This window comes from Natator depressus, chromosome 2 (genome assembly GCF_965152275.1).
Source record: "Natator depressus isolate rNatDep1 chromosome 2, rNatDep2.hap1, whole genome shotgun sequence".
NCBI classification, from domain to species: Eukaryota; Metazoa; Chordata; order Testudines; family Cheloniidae; genus Natator; species Natator depressus.
In genome coordinates this window covers 173,097,159-173,114,306 of record NC_134235.1, presented here as the reverse complement: position 1 = coordinate 173,114,306, position 17,148 = coordinate 173,097,159, and the positions used below count along the sequence as shown (strand labels likewise).

Below are 17,148 nucleotides of genomic sequence, written 5' to 3'. Positions count from 1 at the left end.
TGTCCAGTTTTGGGCCCCACACTACAAGAAGGGTGTGGAAAAATTGGAAAGAGTCCAGCGGAGGGCAACAAAAATGATTAGGGGACTGGAACACATGACTTGTGAGGAGAGGCTGAAGGAACAGGGATTGTTTAGTCTGCGGAAGAGAAGAATGAGGGGGGATTTGATAGCTGCTTTCAACTCCCTGAAAGGGGGTTCCAAAGAGGATGGCTCTAGACTGTTCTCAGTGGTGGCAGATGACAGAACAAGGAGTAATGGTCTCAAGTTGCAGTGGGGGAGGTTTAGGTTGGATATTAGGAAAAAAATTTTCACTAGGAGGTTGGTGAAACACTGGAATGGATTACCTAGGGAGGTGGTGGAATCTCCTTCCTTAGATATTTTTAAGGTCAGGCTTGACAAAGCCCTTGCTGGGATGATTTAGTTGGGGATTGGTCCTGCTTTGAGCAGGGGATTGGACTAGATGACCTCCTGAGGTCTCTTCCAACCCTGATATTCTATGATTCTAAGTCCTAATCCCATCAGTGGCAATTTAGGCTGCCACAGAGATTAGTCTGGGATCTTCCCTCTGTATTTATGGAAGGGAAAATTCATTTTGGTCTACCCCCAGTTTTTGTACCTCTATAACGATGTTTGTTGGGGCTTGTTTGTGTGAATTTTTTATTGATAGAACTATAAAGGGACTGTCTACAGATTCAGTTTGTGAAGACCTTGGCCTGGCACCTAGAAATGTAGATGTAAAAGGCATAATTGTAGACATTTAAAGGAAGTATTTCTCTTGCATCAACACGAATATCTCATTGTATTATGTTCTAACAATAGGATGTAATCACAATTTATGGTAAAATGAAAACAAAGTCTTAAAGTGGAGTGTCAGGCAACCTTAATAATAGGCAGGGCTTCCAGCCCTGCCTATAATAAAGACTTCCTTTCTAATGTCTGACACTATAGTGACGTCTGTTCTAAAAGAAGGAAAGGGTAAGTAAAGATAGCACATCCAAAGGCTATCTCTTTAAGAGCTTGTTTAGATGAACAGATAGTCAATTTTACCTCAAACTAGCCTGCTGCTCACCGACTGTCTGTGTGGACCGTGCTGCCTTATGCTGAATGTTCCCTAGTGCACTTTGATCTACATTGCTTTGAAACTGGAGTAGATCAAAAGTGCACTAGAATGTTTAGTGCACAGCAGCAGGGTCCAATGGACAGTTGGTGTGCAGCAGGCCGGTATGAGGTATAGTGGAAGATTCTGTAACTGTTGCTAAGAGGAGAAGTTGTGGGGTAAGTAGAGCCAAGGAGGAAAGCACCGTGGTCTTCTCTGCTGTTTCTAAAGAGAAGTAATACCGAAGTGTTCGCTAATGATTTATAATTATTTATAGAGTTGAGGAAAAATTGTTGTTTTTCATCAAAAACTCATTGTGATAATAAACGGTAGGTTTTCTTACTAAGGGGTCAGTTTTGCCACTCTTAATCACATCAAACAGTATCTTATTCTGTGAGTCACCCAGTGACATCAGTTGGAGTAAAGTACCACTTTGAAGTAAGGATGGAAGAATTAGGCCCATAGTGAATAGTATGGGAGTGTTGTCATTGAATTAAGTGGGGCCAGGATTTCACCATATAGTTAAAATTCTTTCCGTCAAGACATCCGGAGACACATTGACCCAACGAGCACATTATTAACCTCCTGGAATAGAACCACCATTTAGTCTAAAGAAGGGCAGTATGTGTAAATATAAGGCTGCAGTATTTGTTTCTTGTTTGCATAACCTAGACAACACATGTGTAGAAACTGATGAGAAATTTTACTTTATGCATTCTTTCCTTCCCAAAGTAGTAAACTGTATCTTCTTGGTATGTGTAATGGATTGCATTTTAAATAGTTCTTTCTGTTTTTAGGTTATGGTCAGACTGGTCCAGCGTTTCAGCGAGCAGGTTATGACTCTGTTGCAGCGGCTGTTTCTGGTCTTATGCATATCACAGGGCCGGAGGTACTTAACTTTATTGTAAATTTAGTGAAGAGCTTTTCCTGTGCACTGAAGTTTTGTGTTGTGCTTAATAAAATGGCCTGTGGAAATAAAAAGAATTAAGGAAGTTGGTAGCTGGAAAAATGAAATATAAGCTTTGATTTAAGAGGGAAGAATGAGTCAGCAATGCAAGTCTTTTGAAGCAGAATGTTCTCCCACAACAGGACAATATTGGCAAAAGCCTGGCATTTAGAATAAGCATATAATAAGATAATAGATTCTAGAAACAAGCTAGAAAGTGACCTTGGTTCTTTGTGGGTGTGTATATGGAGTGTATACAGCTAGAAAAGCATTCTAGAATTAAGGGCCTTAAATGTCGTATTCAAAATTACAAAATGAAGGCATTTAACTAGTCTGTCTAAAGTATTTCTAAGGTGTCTGTCCCCTTTGTATTTAAATGCATAATATGTGTGAAAAGGAACATTGAAAGATCAAGTAATCGGCATGAGTGTGAATAAATTGTCAGTGGCTTAGTCACCACAGATTAAGCGGTGAATAAAATATCCTATGCAAAGGGTGTGATTTTTATTAATTATGACGTAACGGAAGTAGGGAAGGAACAGCCAGGCATCTCCTGCCTACACAAGCTCTCTGGCAGGATAAATGAAGAGCAGTTCCCAAACAAATGGCTGTAAAAGGCAGAGGAGACATGAAGGGGACATCACCTCTAACCCTCTCCTGCAAAATCTGGGGATCAAGACCAGGAAAGCTGCAGATTTCCTTCCCCTTCCACACCTTTTCCTCCTGCAGTGGATGAAGGTTTAAGTGAAGGATGCCTCTTTCTGCACCTGACATTGACACCCTCCCTACGCTGCACAGCAGGGGTTTCTGCCCATGGCCCTCTGCTACCTCAGTTAACCTGTACTGGACACATGCTTTATGGTTGTGACAAATAAGTATCAGCATTGTAATACTCCCTCCCAAGCCAGATCTCCTGTGTGCTCAGAGGAAGGCAAAACCCCACCCCTCTAGTTACCAGTTTGCAATGTGCAAGTGTGATTGGTGGGAATGAAGGGCCCTCAACCTCTGCCTAAGCTCTACTTATGCATGAGGCTGTTGTTACAGATGGGGCACCTCCCTTCCTCATGCTTGCTAAGGTCCCAGAGGTATCTATTCCCAGCTCTCCAGCCATATCTCAAGAGCGCTCTCCTCCACTCTCTCAGCGAGTGGGAGGCGGGGGGTGGCTGGTATTTGGGTAACATAGGTGCTCTTAACCACTGAAGTGTAATAAAAGGATTAATCCAACCATCAAGAACCTGGGAATGCCCCCAGTATTTTGCCTGTGCTAGTCATTAAGAGGCCTGGATTTTGTATGTACTTATTAAATAAAATCAATAGACTGTACAGAATTAATACAAGGATGAAATGACCAATTTCAAAATTACAATAATAAATTATAAGTAAGTTCCCTGCCATAGGGAGAAGTGAAATTTGAGAAGATTTTGACTTGGAAATAGAGGCTCAGAATTAAAAATAGATGTTCAGTAAGAAAGGGTTTGACAGCCAGTTGGAGATGTCAGTCACGAAATGAGAACTATGAAGACCAAAAGCCTCTGAAAATACAGAAAAGGAAGTGTCTGTTTGAAAGTTGGCCAGAGAGCAGGGGTATGAAGCCATGTAAACCTGTAATGATTTGGTGCACCTGGAGTGGCAACAAGAAAAGTGGTGTAGCAGAAAAAGCAACTAACAAGAATATGGGAGAGGGGGCCTGTTGTCTCATAGACATGATTTCAGCAGAAACTCTTAGTTAAATTGAAAATGTATTGGCTTGTGTGTGGATTTCATAAATGACTTTTGACACTTGAATACGAAAGTTGACATTATTTAAAGTTATTTCCGCCACTATTTAATAAGCAATTTATTCAGCTGTGGTTGCTCTCTAAATCCAAATGTGAATGTGCACAAACTTGCCATTTTGGGGAAAGCGAGAAGGGAAGAGTAACAGGTGAGAGGAGTGGTTGCCTTGAGGTTAAGGCATTGGACTGCGGCTCAGGAAACCTGGGTTCAGTTCCTTTTTATGCAACAGACTTCCTGTGTGATTGTGGGAAAATCCCTTTTACCTTATTTGCTCATCTGTAAAATGGGGATAATATTCCTATTCTCCTCCACCTTTGCCTGTCATGTCTATTTAAATTGTAAGCTCTTTGGAGCCGTGATTGTGTCTTACTATGTGTATGTAAAGCATCTTGCGCTGTGAGTCCTCGTTCTTGGTTGGGGCCTCTAGATGCCACTCGAATACAAACAGCTTGTATTACACAGGCAGTGGAGAGCTCATGCTGCCCAAAGACTTGTATTGGGCTAGTTTGGCAAGGAACAGGTGGTAGAATTGAAAAGAAACAAGGAGGTGGAATAAATGCTGAAAGGCACCCTGAAAACTAATTCTGTTTTAGTTCATGTAATGGCAATGATGGTGACAACATGTCTGGTTGCTCCATTCTTGTTATGTAATACATACGGTATGTGGAACAGATCACCTGTATGTGAGGTTCTCCTTCGCGTATGTTTCAGTCTGGATCCTACTGTAGGTGCACATATGCCTCGTGCCCATGAGATTGGATTTTTTTTAATAGCAGTGTTCATTGGGGCAGCTCAGGCACCTCGTGTCACCTCATGCTCCTGTGTGAGGGCGTAAAGGACAGAGCAGGTGAAACTGTCCCTCAGTTCCCTCTTACCACCCATGGCAGCGAGATGGAACCCACTGAGTGTCCCACCTCCTGTTTTTCTCGGAGGTTTAAACTCATCTTCTAGATTAGTTTGTGAAGAAATACTTCACCCGTCATACCTTTGTTAATTTTTAAAATTTGGATTCCTTAAAAGAGCCATCTAAACAGAAATATATCTCCCTGTGAAACAGGGCAAGGTGCCTCGTGCCAACCTCCATGGTGGATTCTAAATCAGACCCAGAGGAGACATGCACCTCCAAGGAACCAAAAGGGTTGTCTGTGAGGATGACCCCATAGGGTGCCGGTCTAGTTAGGGTCCAGCAGCAAAAGGAAGTCAGGGAAGAAAACTCAGTTGAAATTGATTTCTGGTCACATTGATGCTGATCACCCTGGCACCAGGGCATTCAGCACTAGTGCTGGCAACCACTTCAGCACCAGAACTAGAACACTTGGCACTGACCATGTGTCATTGGAGCCAGCACCACCACCTCAATCTTGGGGCAATGCCAAGAGGAAGGGCTGAATGAAGACCAGCGATGGCTCTGAGCATAGAAAGGCACCGCCTCTGAGAGAGGAAAAGAGGCATCACTCCTCTAAGGATAGATGTCTACATCCAGTGCCAAAGGAGTGGTGCAAAGTATGCTGACACTGCTGGCATCAGCACTGCTAAAGACATCAGCACCAACCTTCAGCTTGCTCCAATTATGGGACCAAGGTATGCCTTAACAAAACTGTCAAGATCCCCGCTGGGGACAGCATTGGCATGGGAACTGGAGCAAAGATATTATTGAGACATCATGCACACATCATCTATTTCCTGTGTCATCCATGCTTGACTGTCATCCAATTGGGAGCCAGTCTTTGGTAGCTACCTTTCCCCTTTCCATCAGGCTTGGTCCGATATCTCCTCAGACAAATGATGGTTTGAACGTAGTTGCCCATGGATGTTCCAGTCATTTCTACAGCCTTCTTCCTGCCTAATCCCTTTCCCTATCTTTTCAGAAACCCTTCTTACAAGAAACTCTTACAAAAAGAAGTGGCCTTGTCGCTTCATCTAGGATGTTCCTCAGGAGTACAGAGAAGAGGCTTCCACTCCTAATATTTTTTTTCTCCTGAAGATGAAAGGAGATCTTCATCCTATCCTAGACCTGCGAACACCAAACAAATATATACACCACCGCAGATTCAGTGCTTGCCTCCCTCATTGCATCTCTGCAGGCTGAAGACTGGTTTGTGTCATTTGACTTACAATATATATATCTTCATATAGTCATCCACCTGGCCTACAGGAAACACTTGACATTCATGATGGGATCAAATCATTACCAGTATAAGGTACTGCCATTTGGACTCTTCATGGCACCAAGGGTTTTTATGAAATGCCTAGCAGTGGTGGCAGCCCTCCTGAGAAGGCAGGGCATTCATCATACTTGGCTGTTGAGGGCAGATTGTAGTGGGAAATGGTGGCAAGCTGGAATGTATGCTAGTCTTATTCACCCATCTGGGCCTAGTGAACTACAAAAAATTGTCACTCACACCATTCAAGATGATAGAGTTCATAGGAACTGTGATTGACTCGAGATTGGAAAAGGCACACCTTCCCAATTTAGTGCTCCTGAGGCTCATGGAGCCTGTGTTCGAACCACTCTCAAAATGTTCTTTTCATCACCTTCCTCGGAAGTCAGCCTTCTTAGTGACTATCACTTCAGCAAGGAGAGTGAGTGAGCTTCAGGCATTTATAGCCTGAAAGACAGAGTAGTGCTGCAGCCCCACCCAAAGTTCGTTCCTAAAGAGGTCTCTGATTTTCATCAGAACCAGTCAAATCACCCGACTTTCCTTTTTCCCAGAGACACAATCAGCACAAGGAAAAAAGAAATTACACACACTAAATATATCCAGGACTTTGATTTATTATAGTGACAGGGCCAAACCATTCAGTGTGTTGCCTTGTCTGTTTATAGCTATAGCCAGACAAAGCCCTGGCTGGGATGATTTAATTGGGGATTGGTCCTGCTTTGAGCAGGGGGTTGGACTAGATGACCTCCTGAGGTCCCTTCCAACCCTGATATTCTATGATTCTATGATTCTAAAAGTCAAGCTACTTTCTTGCAAAGAGTAACAAAATGTATAGCACGGTGTATCTTGATGTGTTATCATCTGACTGGTGTTCCTGTCCCACTGAACATCATTCTGCCAGAGCATGAGCAACAGGCTCCCTCCACTTCAGGAATATCAGAGATCTGTAATGCAGTGGTGTGGACTAACCCACTGATTTTTGTCAAGCACTATCCCTTGGACTTAGATGCCAGGTCAGATGCCAAGTTCAGGAGAACAGTGCTTCAATCACTGTTTGATTGATGCAGCTATACTCCTCATTCCCACCATTCAGAGGGGATACTCCTTGCCAGTTACCTACAGGAGGTTCACACAAACATGTACTTGAAGAAGAAAGAAATACAGTAACTGTTTTTCTTCAAGATGTTATGGTCGATGTGGATCTCAAACCCGCCCTCCGTTCCCCTTTTTGGAGTCTTCAGCCACCATGGGCTTTGAATTATGAGGGAATGCCCTTGTGTGGGAGTATGAGGCGGCACAGGGTGCATGCATGGCCTTGAGAGACCCTGCTATTCAAAGAAAATCCAACCATGTGAGGCACATACGCACCTACAGTTGGATCTACACTGAATGCAACATCTCAAAGAACTACAGTTTCTGTAGGGAAAGTAACCATTCCTTACATTCTGATCCAGTGCCTGTGAAGTGAAGAGCATTGCTTCCATTACAATGGCAGAAGTTGCGCACACAACTTCCTGAGCTGAAAATTTGCCAGCTAAATTCCATGGAAATAATAACTGTTACAAAGGGGCAAATGTTGTTAATACTGAGTTAAAGGAAACATATTTAAAAGGTTAAACTTTAACAAAATAGAACTCGAATAAAACTTTTCAATGATATGTGAATGACAGAATGTACAAGTGTTACACTGAATAATTGGATGCAAGTTGTATTATGGGAGTAATATTCCTCAGTGGCCATTATGAAGATGGATTTTATTAAAAGGTTATGTTAAGATCTACACTGGAAACCCAGATGTTCACATCACCTCACCAGTACTTCAGGCAGTGTAATCATTAGAATCATTTAATCATTGTTGCTAACAGCTCTGTGTATTCACCACGGGCTTTTAACAATTCATTCTGACTCAGTCATTCTCTTGCTTGATTAAAATAAACATGCTAACTTTTAGCTCTTATTTTTCTTCATCTAAAGTTTTTGGTTCATATTTTATTCCATAAGGGCTCCCCAAACACACATTCTCTCATGTGCAAAGGGCCAGCGCAGTGCCTAAGTGCTACTTAAGTCCTATTTTGAAGACTTAAGTGGTGCATAGGCCTTGTGCTTTGGGGTGAATTTCGTAGCCCCGTAGATGTACCTTTTAGCTGTTGCAATGAAAATCCATTCTGAATTGGTTTAATAATCATAATAATAATAATAAAAATAATCATACCTAGCTGTTATCTAGAGCTTTTTCATCAGCAGATCTCAAAAGGATGTCAATATCATTATCCCCATTTTCATATGGGGAAATTATGGTTTAAAGTAGTGGTTTAGAATTGTACTTCACGCACGCCTGAAAATTTACGACTGATGATATGCTGTTCTTTAAAATAAATCTCCCAAAGTTCCAATGGCACTGTTTATGGAGAAGTAATAGAGTTATGTGGAATTTTGAACAACATTAAAAACAAAGTGGCAAAACCTGTCTCATTAAATGTGGGGGTAGGTGTGCGTATGCCTGCTTTGTTCCATAAGGTTGTGACAGTACTATCGGCTGTGTGTGTACTATAGATAAATATTACAGTGTTAAAAATACGTAATAGGGTAGGGTAAATGCAAAAAAAAAAATAAAAAAAAAATTCTTGTGTTCTCTTTCCCCCTCTCTCTTTTGGTTGTGTATTGTTTCATTAGAATGTAAAGTCTTCAGGGAAGGGACTGCCACGTGCGACAGACTAAAGTAAAATCAAAATAGTAGCTTATATACAATACTTGAATCAGAATAAAACATTTTCTGGCAAATTCAGAGACTGTGATAAACCCAGAAGAGAAAATGACTTACTGGTTGTAATTCTGCTTCTCTGAAGTTTATCATTCTGACAGGATTCTCACTCTTCTAACATCTTGTGTTAGGAAATAAGAGTGAAAATCCCTGGTGGATAGTATCTTTAATGACACTTGAATGATAGTGATTAAGGTGTTTTTACCCATGTTTTTTTTATGTTGAGTTAATTGATTGCCAAATAACTCACTGTAATTAATACTTCTGTAAAGAACGGCCAGTCTGGACACTCCCCAAACATTTGTTTCAGGCCGTGAACATTTGTGGTTTACCCTGAGGAACAGCCTCAGGATAAACTACAAATATTTGTATTCTGGCTATAAAAAAATTCTAATGAGGGTGAGACATGAGGAGTGACTGGGCCTCTGTATTATGCAATATCATATCCACAGAAAATCACTGTGTGACTATACAGTGGAATCCTAATTTACCAAAAGTTCTGGTGAACAGGTTATTGAGTGTGCTCTGGGACACCACTGGAGATTTTATTCTGCCGAAGGAGTACATAAATTAGAATTAATTTGAGGAACATCCACATAACTTCTACAACCACCTGAAAATTGTTGAGTTTTAAAGCTGCATTAACACACACTTCCAGTTTCTGACCCAAGCCATTTTAATACTACAGTACATTTCAGGAGCTGTATTCAGAACTCTGGAATATTTTCTGAAGCAGGGATGTAATTAATAGCAAAAGTTATACTCCCACTCAGCCCACAGGGACTTCCTTATGTACCTCATATAGTCCATTTTAATTCACTCCAACAATCTAGCTGCTGACTTGATGTCCCAGAATAAAAAGATTTTACCAGTACAGATGATCTGGAACTTTGCTGTGCTCTGAACAGCAGCTTTAGTTAGTGAACTGTTTCTTGTTATTGGATCATGAAATCGATGGCTTAAACAGCAGGGAAGTTTGAGCAAAATCTAAGCCTTAATTAAAGCTTTTTGTCCCTTGTGTAACATTGCTTTGCACTATATACTCACATTTCTTGTAAAATTATAATTTTGAGGGAGTGAGGGGGCTGCAGTGGGGGAGATAAAAGTCTAAGGTAAAATTTTATGCACACTTTTTTTCCAAAGTCGTCGTCGTCTTAAAGAAATAGTGATACAAGTATCGTAGGAGGAAAAAAGGTAATACAAATTTGTAATGCATCAAAGATACAGTACAATATCATATTTGGCTGCACAATAGGATATGGAAAGAGAAGGGAATTGAAAAAGAGAGAAGATTATACATTGGGCACATCATTTCAAAATCTTTGAATCCTCAGAGTATATCTGTTTTTGAAGAAATCCTGAAGGTTTTCAGTAAGAAAGGCCTAGCTTTTGAAATGACTTAGTGCTTCATTCTGAGTGTTTTGAAATAGTCTCCAGGAAATTTGAGCTCCAATTGTTGAAGATGCTAAATTGTACTATAATATTACAAATATACAAATGCTCACAAAACTACATTGAAATATTGGTAAGGCTCTCACTGATTGCACAGAAACAAAGATATTCAGCATTAAGGATAAAATGTTATCCTTGGACCATATTGCCATGCTTAGATTCTGAACCACAGGTGGAATTTGGGGTCCCACACTTTCATTAGACCACCTCAGTATTAGGAATGAAGGATGCTAACTATGGAGTTCCGGATTTACTTCTCTTGGGGTAGTATTTTCACTATGTATTTATAGAATATAGCAAACAATGGAATGGAGTCTGGTTTTGTCTAAAGCTGTACCACAAAGTCTTTCTGTCTTTAATGTAGATACCTCTGGCCAGATTCTATTTTTCTTTGTATAAATTTAAAACATGCTAAAAGGACCTAGTTTACACTGATGACATTTTTATTGTCTTCAAAGACATAATTAATAGAAACTCACAACATTCAAGTCTCTTATTTGGGGAACAAAAAACTTGATGTACCCAGATGCAGCAGTGCCAGATGAATGTTCCTTTGATGGAATTTTCTCTGACTCATTAAGACGATAATTTGAGTGTAATTTCAAAACCAATTCAGATAAGAGTTCCCTTAGTGAATCATTACATACAATTTGGATATTAAGAGAATCTTTGTAGTGGTGTGTCTATTCACTAGGCATTCTTTGTTACTGAAGAAACATTTTGTTTTATTGAATTAAAGAGAGTCAGGCGTGATTGGGATCTACAGTACCAGAGGGGCCATCATCCTTCAGATTAAAAACAAACAAAACACAAGCTCATCAAAAGGCTACACATGGTATATTGCTCAGAACTGTTGAAAACTAGCCATGATTGTTTCCAATTAGCTTTGGCAACTTATTTCCCATCCTTTGCCTGTTCAAAGCCGTTTAAAGACTACTGGAATTAAAGCGTTTTATTAAGCATGTCATTTAATGGAATGATTTCTCTTTTGAACTGATTATTCTTATATTGCCAATGTAAATTTGGATTGACCACAAAGAAGCAGTATGTCAGGGCGCAGGAAGGTGCAGATCATTCACTGTTCGGACTCGGGTGAATAGGATTCTAGAAAACTGCATTCAATGTGGGCATCTGAGTGCCAAGAAGATGTTCACAAGGGAATTTAGAAAAAAGCAACAAAAATGAGTTAGTGGAAACTGGTGGAATGGCTGAGCAGTAACAGACAGGAAGGTCCATTTCAGCAGGCGAGAACCTTTTATAAATACATATCAAAACAAGTTAACATAAGCAAAAAAGAGAAATAAACAACCACCTAAACACAGGGATCAATCCAGCCTCAGAGTCTGGATGGGAAAGCCTTAGGCATTCTCCCTCTGGGCAAGTCTACACTTAAAACTTTTGTTGGTTGGGGCTGTGAGGATATTTTCATTATGTGTTTATAATGGCAAAAGCCGTAGGATAGAAGTTTATTTTACTCAGAGAGTTGATCTAAGCTATGAGGAGGGAAAAGGAAGCTGAAATTAACTCCTCATATACTAGTAATAACTATGCATCCTGTCACAGATAGACAAGTTTACGAGGAAAGATTAAAATTAAACAGACAGTATAGGCAAAATTAAACAAACAGTGTAGGATAAGAGCTGCTTAAGGGGACAGGGTGAAAGCTTACAACAATCTACAAAGGCTTGGTGTAAACACCGAAGAAGGAAGGGATTACTTGGGCTGATAAAAATATGTAACTTGTAGTACGGGGATGAAATTAGGTAAACCAAACTTTAATGTTAACATCAGAAAAAAATGGATTATTAACGGTCTAGATCTCTTAAACTGTGGTGTATTCACCAAAAGACAGTGTTGGAAACATTTTAGAACTAGAAAATTAAATTGTATGGAATTATCTTATACTGGCATAGGATGTACTAGTTGGACTTTTCCGTCTTTAATTTATATCCCCAAATCAAAACCATTTAAGGGTAGAGTTAAGTTTGAAAATGTACCTTTTAATAATGCTTTATATCTCATAAATTGCTTGTTTGAGCCTCCCTAAACCCTGTCATAAACTTCTTGGCTGGCAGACAAAAGTTTCAAGGGACAAGGAGCTGTTTAGTTGAAGTTATGGAAGAGGAGGGACAAGATCAGCCTTGTAATGGAGAGTACAGTATGTTACATGCTTCACTGTGGAGATGCTGCCTTTGATTCTGTGCTAAGAAGGAAGGAAACCCACAATTTGAATTCAATGGTTGGTTTCAGGAGCAATGTTGACACCATGGGGTGATGGTCTATTTTAAAAAAGATATCTATTTGCAATCTTATTATGGTCTTGCAGTAGTGAGGCAATAATTAAGTTGGTGTCAAATTTTTCTGTTTTACTGGGTCTATACCTCAGAGTCTCAACTTTTGTTTATAACCCTTTTTTGTAAACGTCAGGGGGGATTTGAACCAGATTTTGGCCACTCATTAATGTGTGTGGAATGATTTCCAGTATGAATTTTCTGTTTGCATGTTGTTGGATTTTTTTTTTTGTAGAAAACTTGGGAACACTGGAGCACCTGATTCTTTGTCCCACACAGTGCATGTTTGATGCTCCCTGCTGCCGCCTGAACAGTAACATTGTGATATCAGAGATAATCGGTCACTCATTGCTCACTCTGTCCAGTTCATTAGCATATTTGCAGAGAATCACGATTGCCCTGGTTGTTATGGCAATGGCTGCCTTTGCTAGCTGATTTACCTCAGATGACCCGTTATTACAAAGAAGGGTCACAGGAGGAACTGTAATGGAAGCAGAATGGGTTTGGCTAAGCGCCTGCTGTGCTCCTTTGAGTTTGCGATGTGGTAAGTTATACTGGTTCTTTTCAAAGAGCAGTTGTTTGTTACTCTCCTCAAAAAGGGTTGCATGAAAATAAGGTACAAAATTACAGCTCCTTTTCATGTATATTATCTGCTTGTTACAAATTGGAGACTGACATTCATTTTTTAAAAAAAGGTGGGAAAAAATGAGTCCTTGCTCAGTTTTCTGTTATATAGTTAGAAAAAAGGTAATTTAAAAGTTGCACTAAAACTGAAATTCCAAAGAAGTTTTTGTTTTGAAGACAGTTTTAATTATTTTCAATATATTGGTTGACATGGCACTTGTGTGGTGAAATATTGAGCTTCACAAAGATAACAGTGGCAATAAAATATACACTGAAGACAACAACAGTGTAAATGTTATATAAATAGCACATAAAAATCTAAAGAAATTTATGAACAAAAAACTTGCAGATTAGTTATAGTTGGTCTCATAAAAAACAGGAAGTACAAAGTTAAGAATTAGAAAGCATTAAAAAGCTGAAAAAGTCAAGCACTCTCAAATTAGGATATTCCAGAATAAACGTTGCCCATGCAACCTTAATTTGACCTTCTTGAGTGTATGCATTATAATACTGCCTTTAATTACACGCAGAAGTGACTGCCTGCAAAAAGTTTGGTGTAAGAGACTTGCCCAGAATCACACAGGAACTCAAGTGGCAGAGGCAGGGATAGAATCCAGTTCTCCAGGACAGCATTCAGCTGCTTTGCCTTGAAACTATTCTTTTTCTTTCTGCTGTCATAAGAACATAAGAATGGCCATACTGGGTCAGACCAACAGTCCATCTAGCCCAGTATCCTGTCTTCCAACAGTGGCCAGTACCAGGGGAAATGAACAGAACAGGGCAGTTGTCAAGTGATCCATCCCCTTTGTCATCTAGTCCCAGCTTCTGGCAGTCAGAGGTTTATGGATATCCAGAGCATGGGGGTTGCATTCCTAACCATCTTGGCTAATAGCTATCCTTCATGAACTTATCTAATTCTTTTTCTAAACTAGTTGTACTCTTGACCTTCACAACATCCCCTGGCAACAAGTGCCATGGGGTGACTGTCTGTTGAGTGAAGAGGTACTTCCTTTTGTTTGTTTTAAACCTCTTGCCTATTAATTTAATTGGGAGACCCCTCGGTTCTTGTGTTATGTGAAGGGGTAAATAACATTTTTTTTCTCCACACCTGTCATGGTTTTATAGACCTCTATTCTGTCCCCACCGTAGTCCTCTCTTTTCTAAGATGACCAGTCTTTTTAATGTCTCCTCATATGGAAGCTGTTCCATACGCCTAATTATTTTTGTTGCCCTTTCTGTACCTTTTCCAATTCTAATATCTTTTTTGAGATTGGGTGGCCAGAAATTCATGCAGTATTCAAGGAGAGGTGTACCATGAATTTTGTGTACTGGCATTATGATATTTTCTGTCTTATTATCTATCCCTCTGCAAATGGTTCATAACATTTTTGTTTAGGATTTTTTCACTTCTGCTTCATAATTAGCAGATGTTTCAGAGAACTGTCCACAATGATTCCAAGATCTCTTCTTGAATAACAACTGCTAATTTGGAACCCATCATTTTGTATGTATTGATTATTTTTTTCCAGTGTGCATCACTTTAAACTTATCAACATTGAATTTTATCTGCTATTTGGTTACGCAGGCACCTAGTTTAGAGAGATCCTTTTGTAACTCTTCCCAGTCAGCTTTGGACTTTACTATCTTGAGTAATTTAGTATTGTCCGCAAACTTTGCCATCTGACTGTTTACCCCTTTTACCAGATCATTTAGGAATATGTTGAACAGTACAAGTCCCAGTACAGGTTTTTGTATATTATCATTCCTAATTAGGAACCTGTAGGAGAACACTTCAACCTCGCTGGACATACAATAGCAGATTTAAAGGTAGCCATCCTGCAGCAAAAAAATTTCAGGACCGACTTCAAAGAGAAACTGCTGAGTTCAGCTCATTTTCAAATTTGACACTACCAGCTCAGGATTAAACAAAGACTGTGAATGGCTAGCCAACTACAGAAGCAGTTTCTCCTCCCTTGGTGTTCACACCTCAACTGCTAGAAGTGGGCCTCATTCTCCCTGACTGATATAACCTCGTTATCTCTAGCCAGATTCTTGCTTGCATATTTATACCTGCCTCTGGAAATTTCCATGACATGCATCCGACGAAGTGGGTATTCACCCACGAAAGCTTATGCTCCAATATGTCTGTTAGCCTATAAGGTGCCACAGGACTCTTTGCCGCTTTCACATGATTATTGACATCCTCAAAGAATTCGTATAGATTGATGAGACAATTTTCCCTTTACAAAAGCCATTTTGACTCTTTCCCAAGATATTGTATTAATCTATGTGACAATTCTGTTCTTTATTATGATTTCGACCAGTTTGCCTGGTACTGAAGTTCGGCTCACTGGCATGTAATTACCACACTCACTTATGGAGCCTTTCTTAAAAATTGGTGTCATAATAGCTATTCCCTAGTCGTCTGGTACAGAGGCTGATTTAAACGATAGGTTACACAGTTAGTTCTGCAGTTTCATATTTGAGTTCCTTCAGAACTCTTAAGTGAATACCATATGGTCCTGGTGACTTATTATTGTTTAATTTAGCAATTTGTTCCAAATCTCCTCTACTGACACTTCAATCTGGGACAGTTCCTCAGATTTGTCACCTAAAAAGAGTGACTCAGGTGTGGGAATCTCTCTCATGTCCTCTGTAGTGAAGATCAATGCAAACAATTCATTTAGTTTCTCAGCAATGGCCTTTTCTTCTGAGTGCTCCTTTAGCACCTTGATTGTCCAGTGGCCCCACTGATTGTTTGGCAGGCTTCCGGCTTTTGATATACTTAACATTTTTTTTTTTTGCTGTTAGTTTTTGTGCCTTTTGCTAGTTGCTCTTGAAATTCTTTTTTGGCCTACCTAATTATACTTCTACATATATCTTGCCAGAGTTCATGTTCCTTTCTATTTTCCTCACTGGCATTTGACTTCCAATTTTTAAAGAATGCCTTTTTGCCTCTAATTGCTTCTTTTATTCTGCTGTTTAGCTGTGGTGGCATTTTTTGGTCCTCTTATTTATTTATTTATTTATTGATTGATTGATTGATTGATTACATTTAGTTTGAGTCTCTATTATGGTGTTTATAAATAGTTTCCATGCAGATTTCAGGCATTTCACTCTTGTGACTCTTTCTTTTAATTTCCATTTAACTAGCTTCCTCCTTTTTGTTGTCATTGTTGTTCGTTGTTCCCCTTTTTGAAGTTAAATGCTACTGTGGTGGGTTTTCTTGGTATTTTCTCCCCTGCAAGGATGTTAAAGTTAATTTCATTATGGTTGCTATTGCCAAGTGGTTCAGCTGTATTCACATCTTGGACCAGATGCTGTGCTCCACTTAGAACTAAATCAAGAATTGCCTCTCCCCTTGTGGGTTCCAGGACTAGCTGCTCCAATAAGCAGTTGTTTATAGTGTTTGGAAATTTTATCTCTGGATCTCATCCTGAGGTGAAATGTATCCAGTCATTATGGGGACAGTTGAAATCCCCATTATTACTGGGCTTTCTGTTTTTGTAACCTCTCTAATTTCCCTGAGCATTTCACAATCACTGTCCTGGTCAGGTGGTCAGTAGTATATTTCTATTGCTATAGTCTTATTGTTCGTAGAATTTCTATCTATAGAGGATTCATTTAAGATTTGTATATATTTGACTCTATGCTTTCTTTCACATATAGTGCCACTCCCCCACCAGCGTGACCTGTATATTTTTTATACCCTGGTATTACCATGTCCCATTGATTATCATCATTCCACCAAGTTTCTGTGATGCATATTATATCAATATCATCATTTAATATCAGGCACTCAAGTTTACCCATTTTAGTATTTAGACTTCTAGAGAGACAAGGTGGGTGAGGTAATATTTTTTCTTGGACTAACCTTTATAAAAGATATTTCCTCACCTATCTCTTCTTTCTAATATCCTGGGACCAAAACGTCTACAATAGCACTGCATATTTAGATTTACAGCATTTTTATACAAGCACTTATAAAATTTGTCATTTCTATACTTATTTGTCTGCCTTCATGTGATGTAATTGAATGG

The 17,148-nt window shown here is 39.5% G+C and overlaps 1 protein-coding gene across 4 annotated transcripts in view; it reads left to right on the top strand.

Annotated features, from left to right (window-relative positions):
- Positions 1 to 17,148, top strand: part of SUGCT (succinyl-CoA:glutarate-CoA transferase) — a 478,648-nt gene that overhangs the window by 55,643 nt on the left and 405,857 nt on the right. For all 4 annotated transcript variants that reach the window (XM_074943248.1, XM_074943246.1, XM_074943249.1 and 1 more), the window contains one exon: positions 1,894 to 1,985. In XM_074943248.1, coding sequence (XP_074799349.1) covers positions 1,894 to 1,985 — 92 coding nt within the window. The remainder of the gene's footprint in view (positions 1 to 1,893; positions 1,986 to 17,148) is intronic.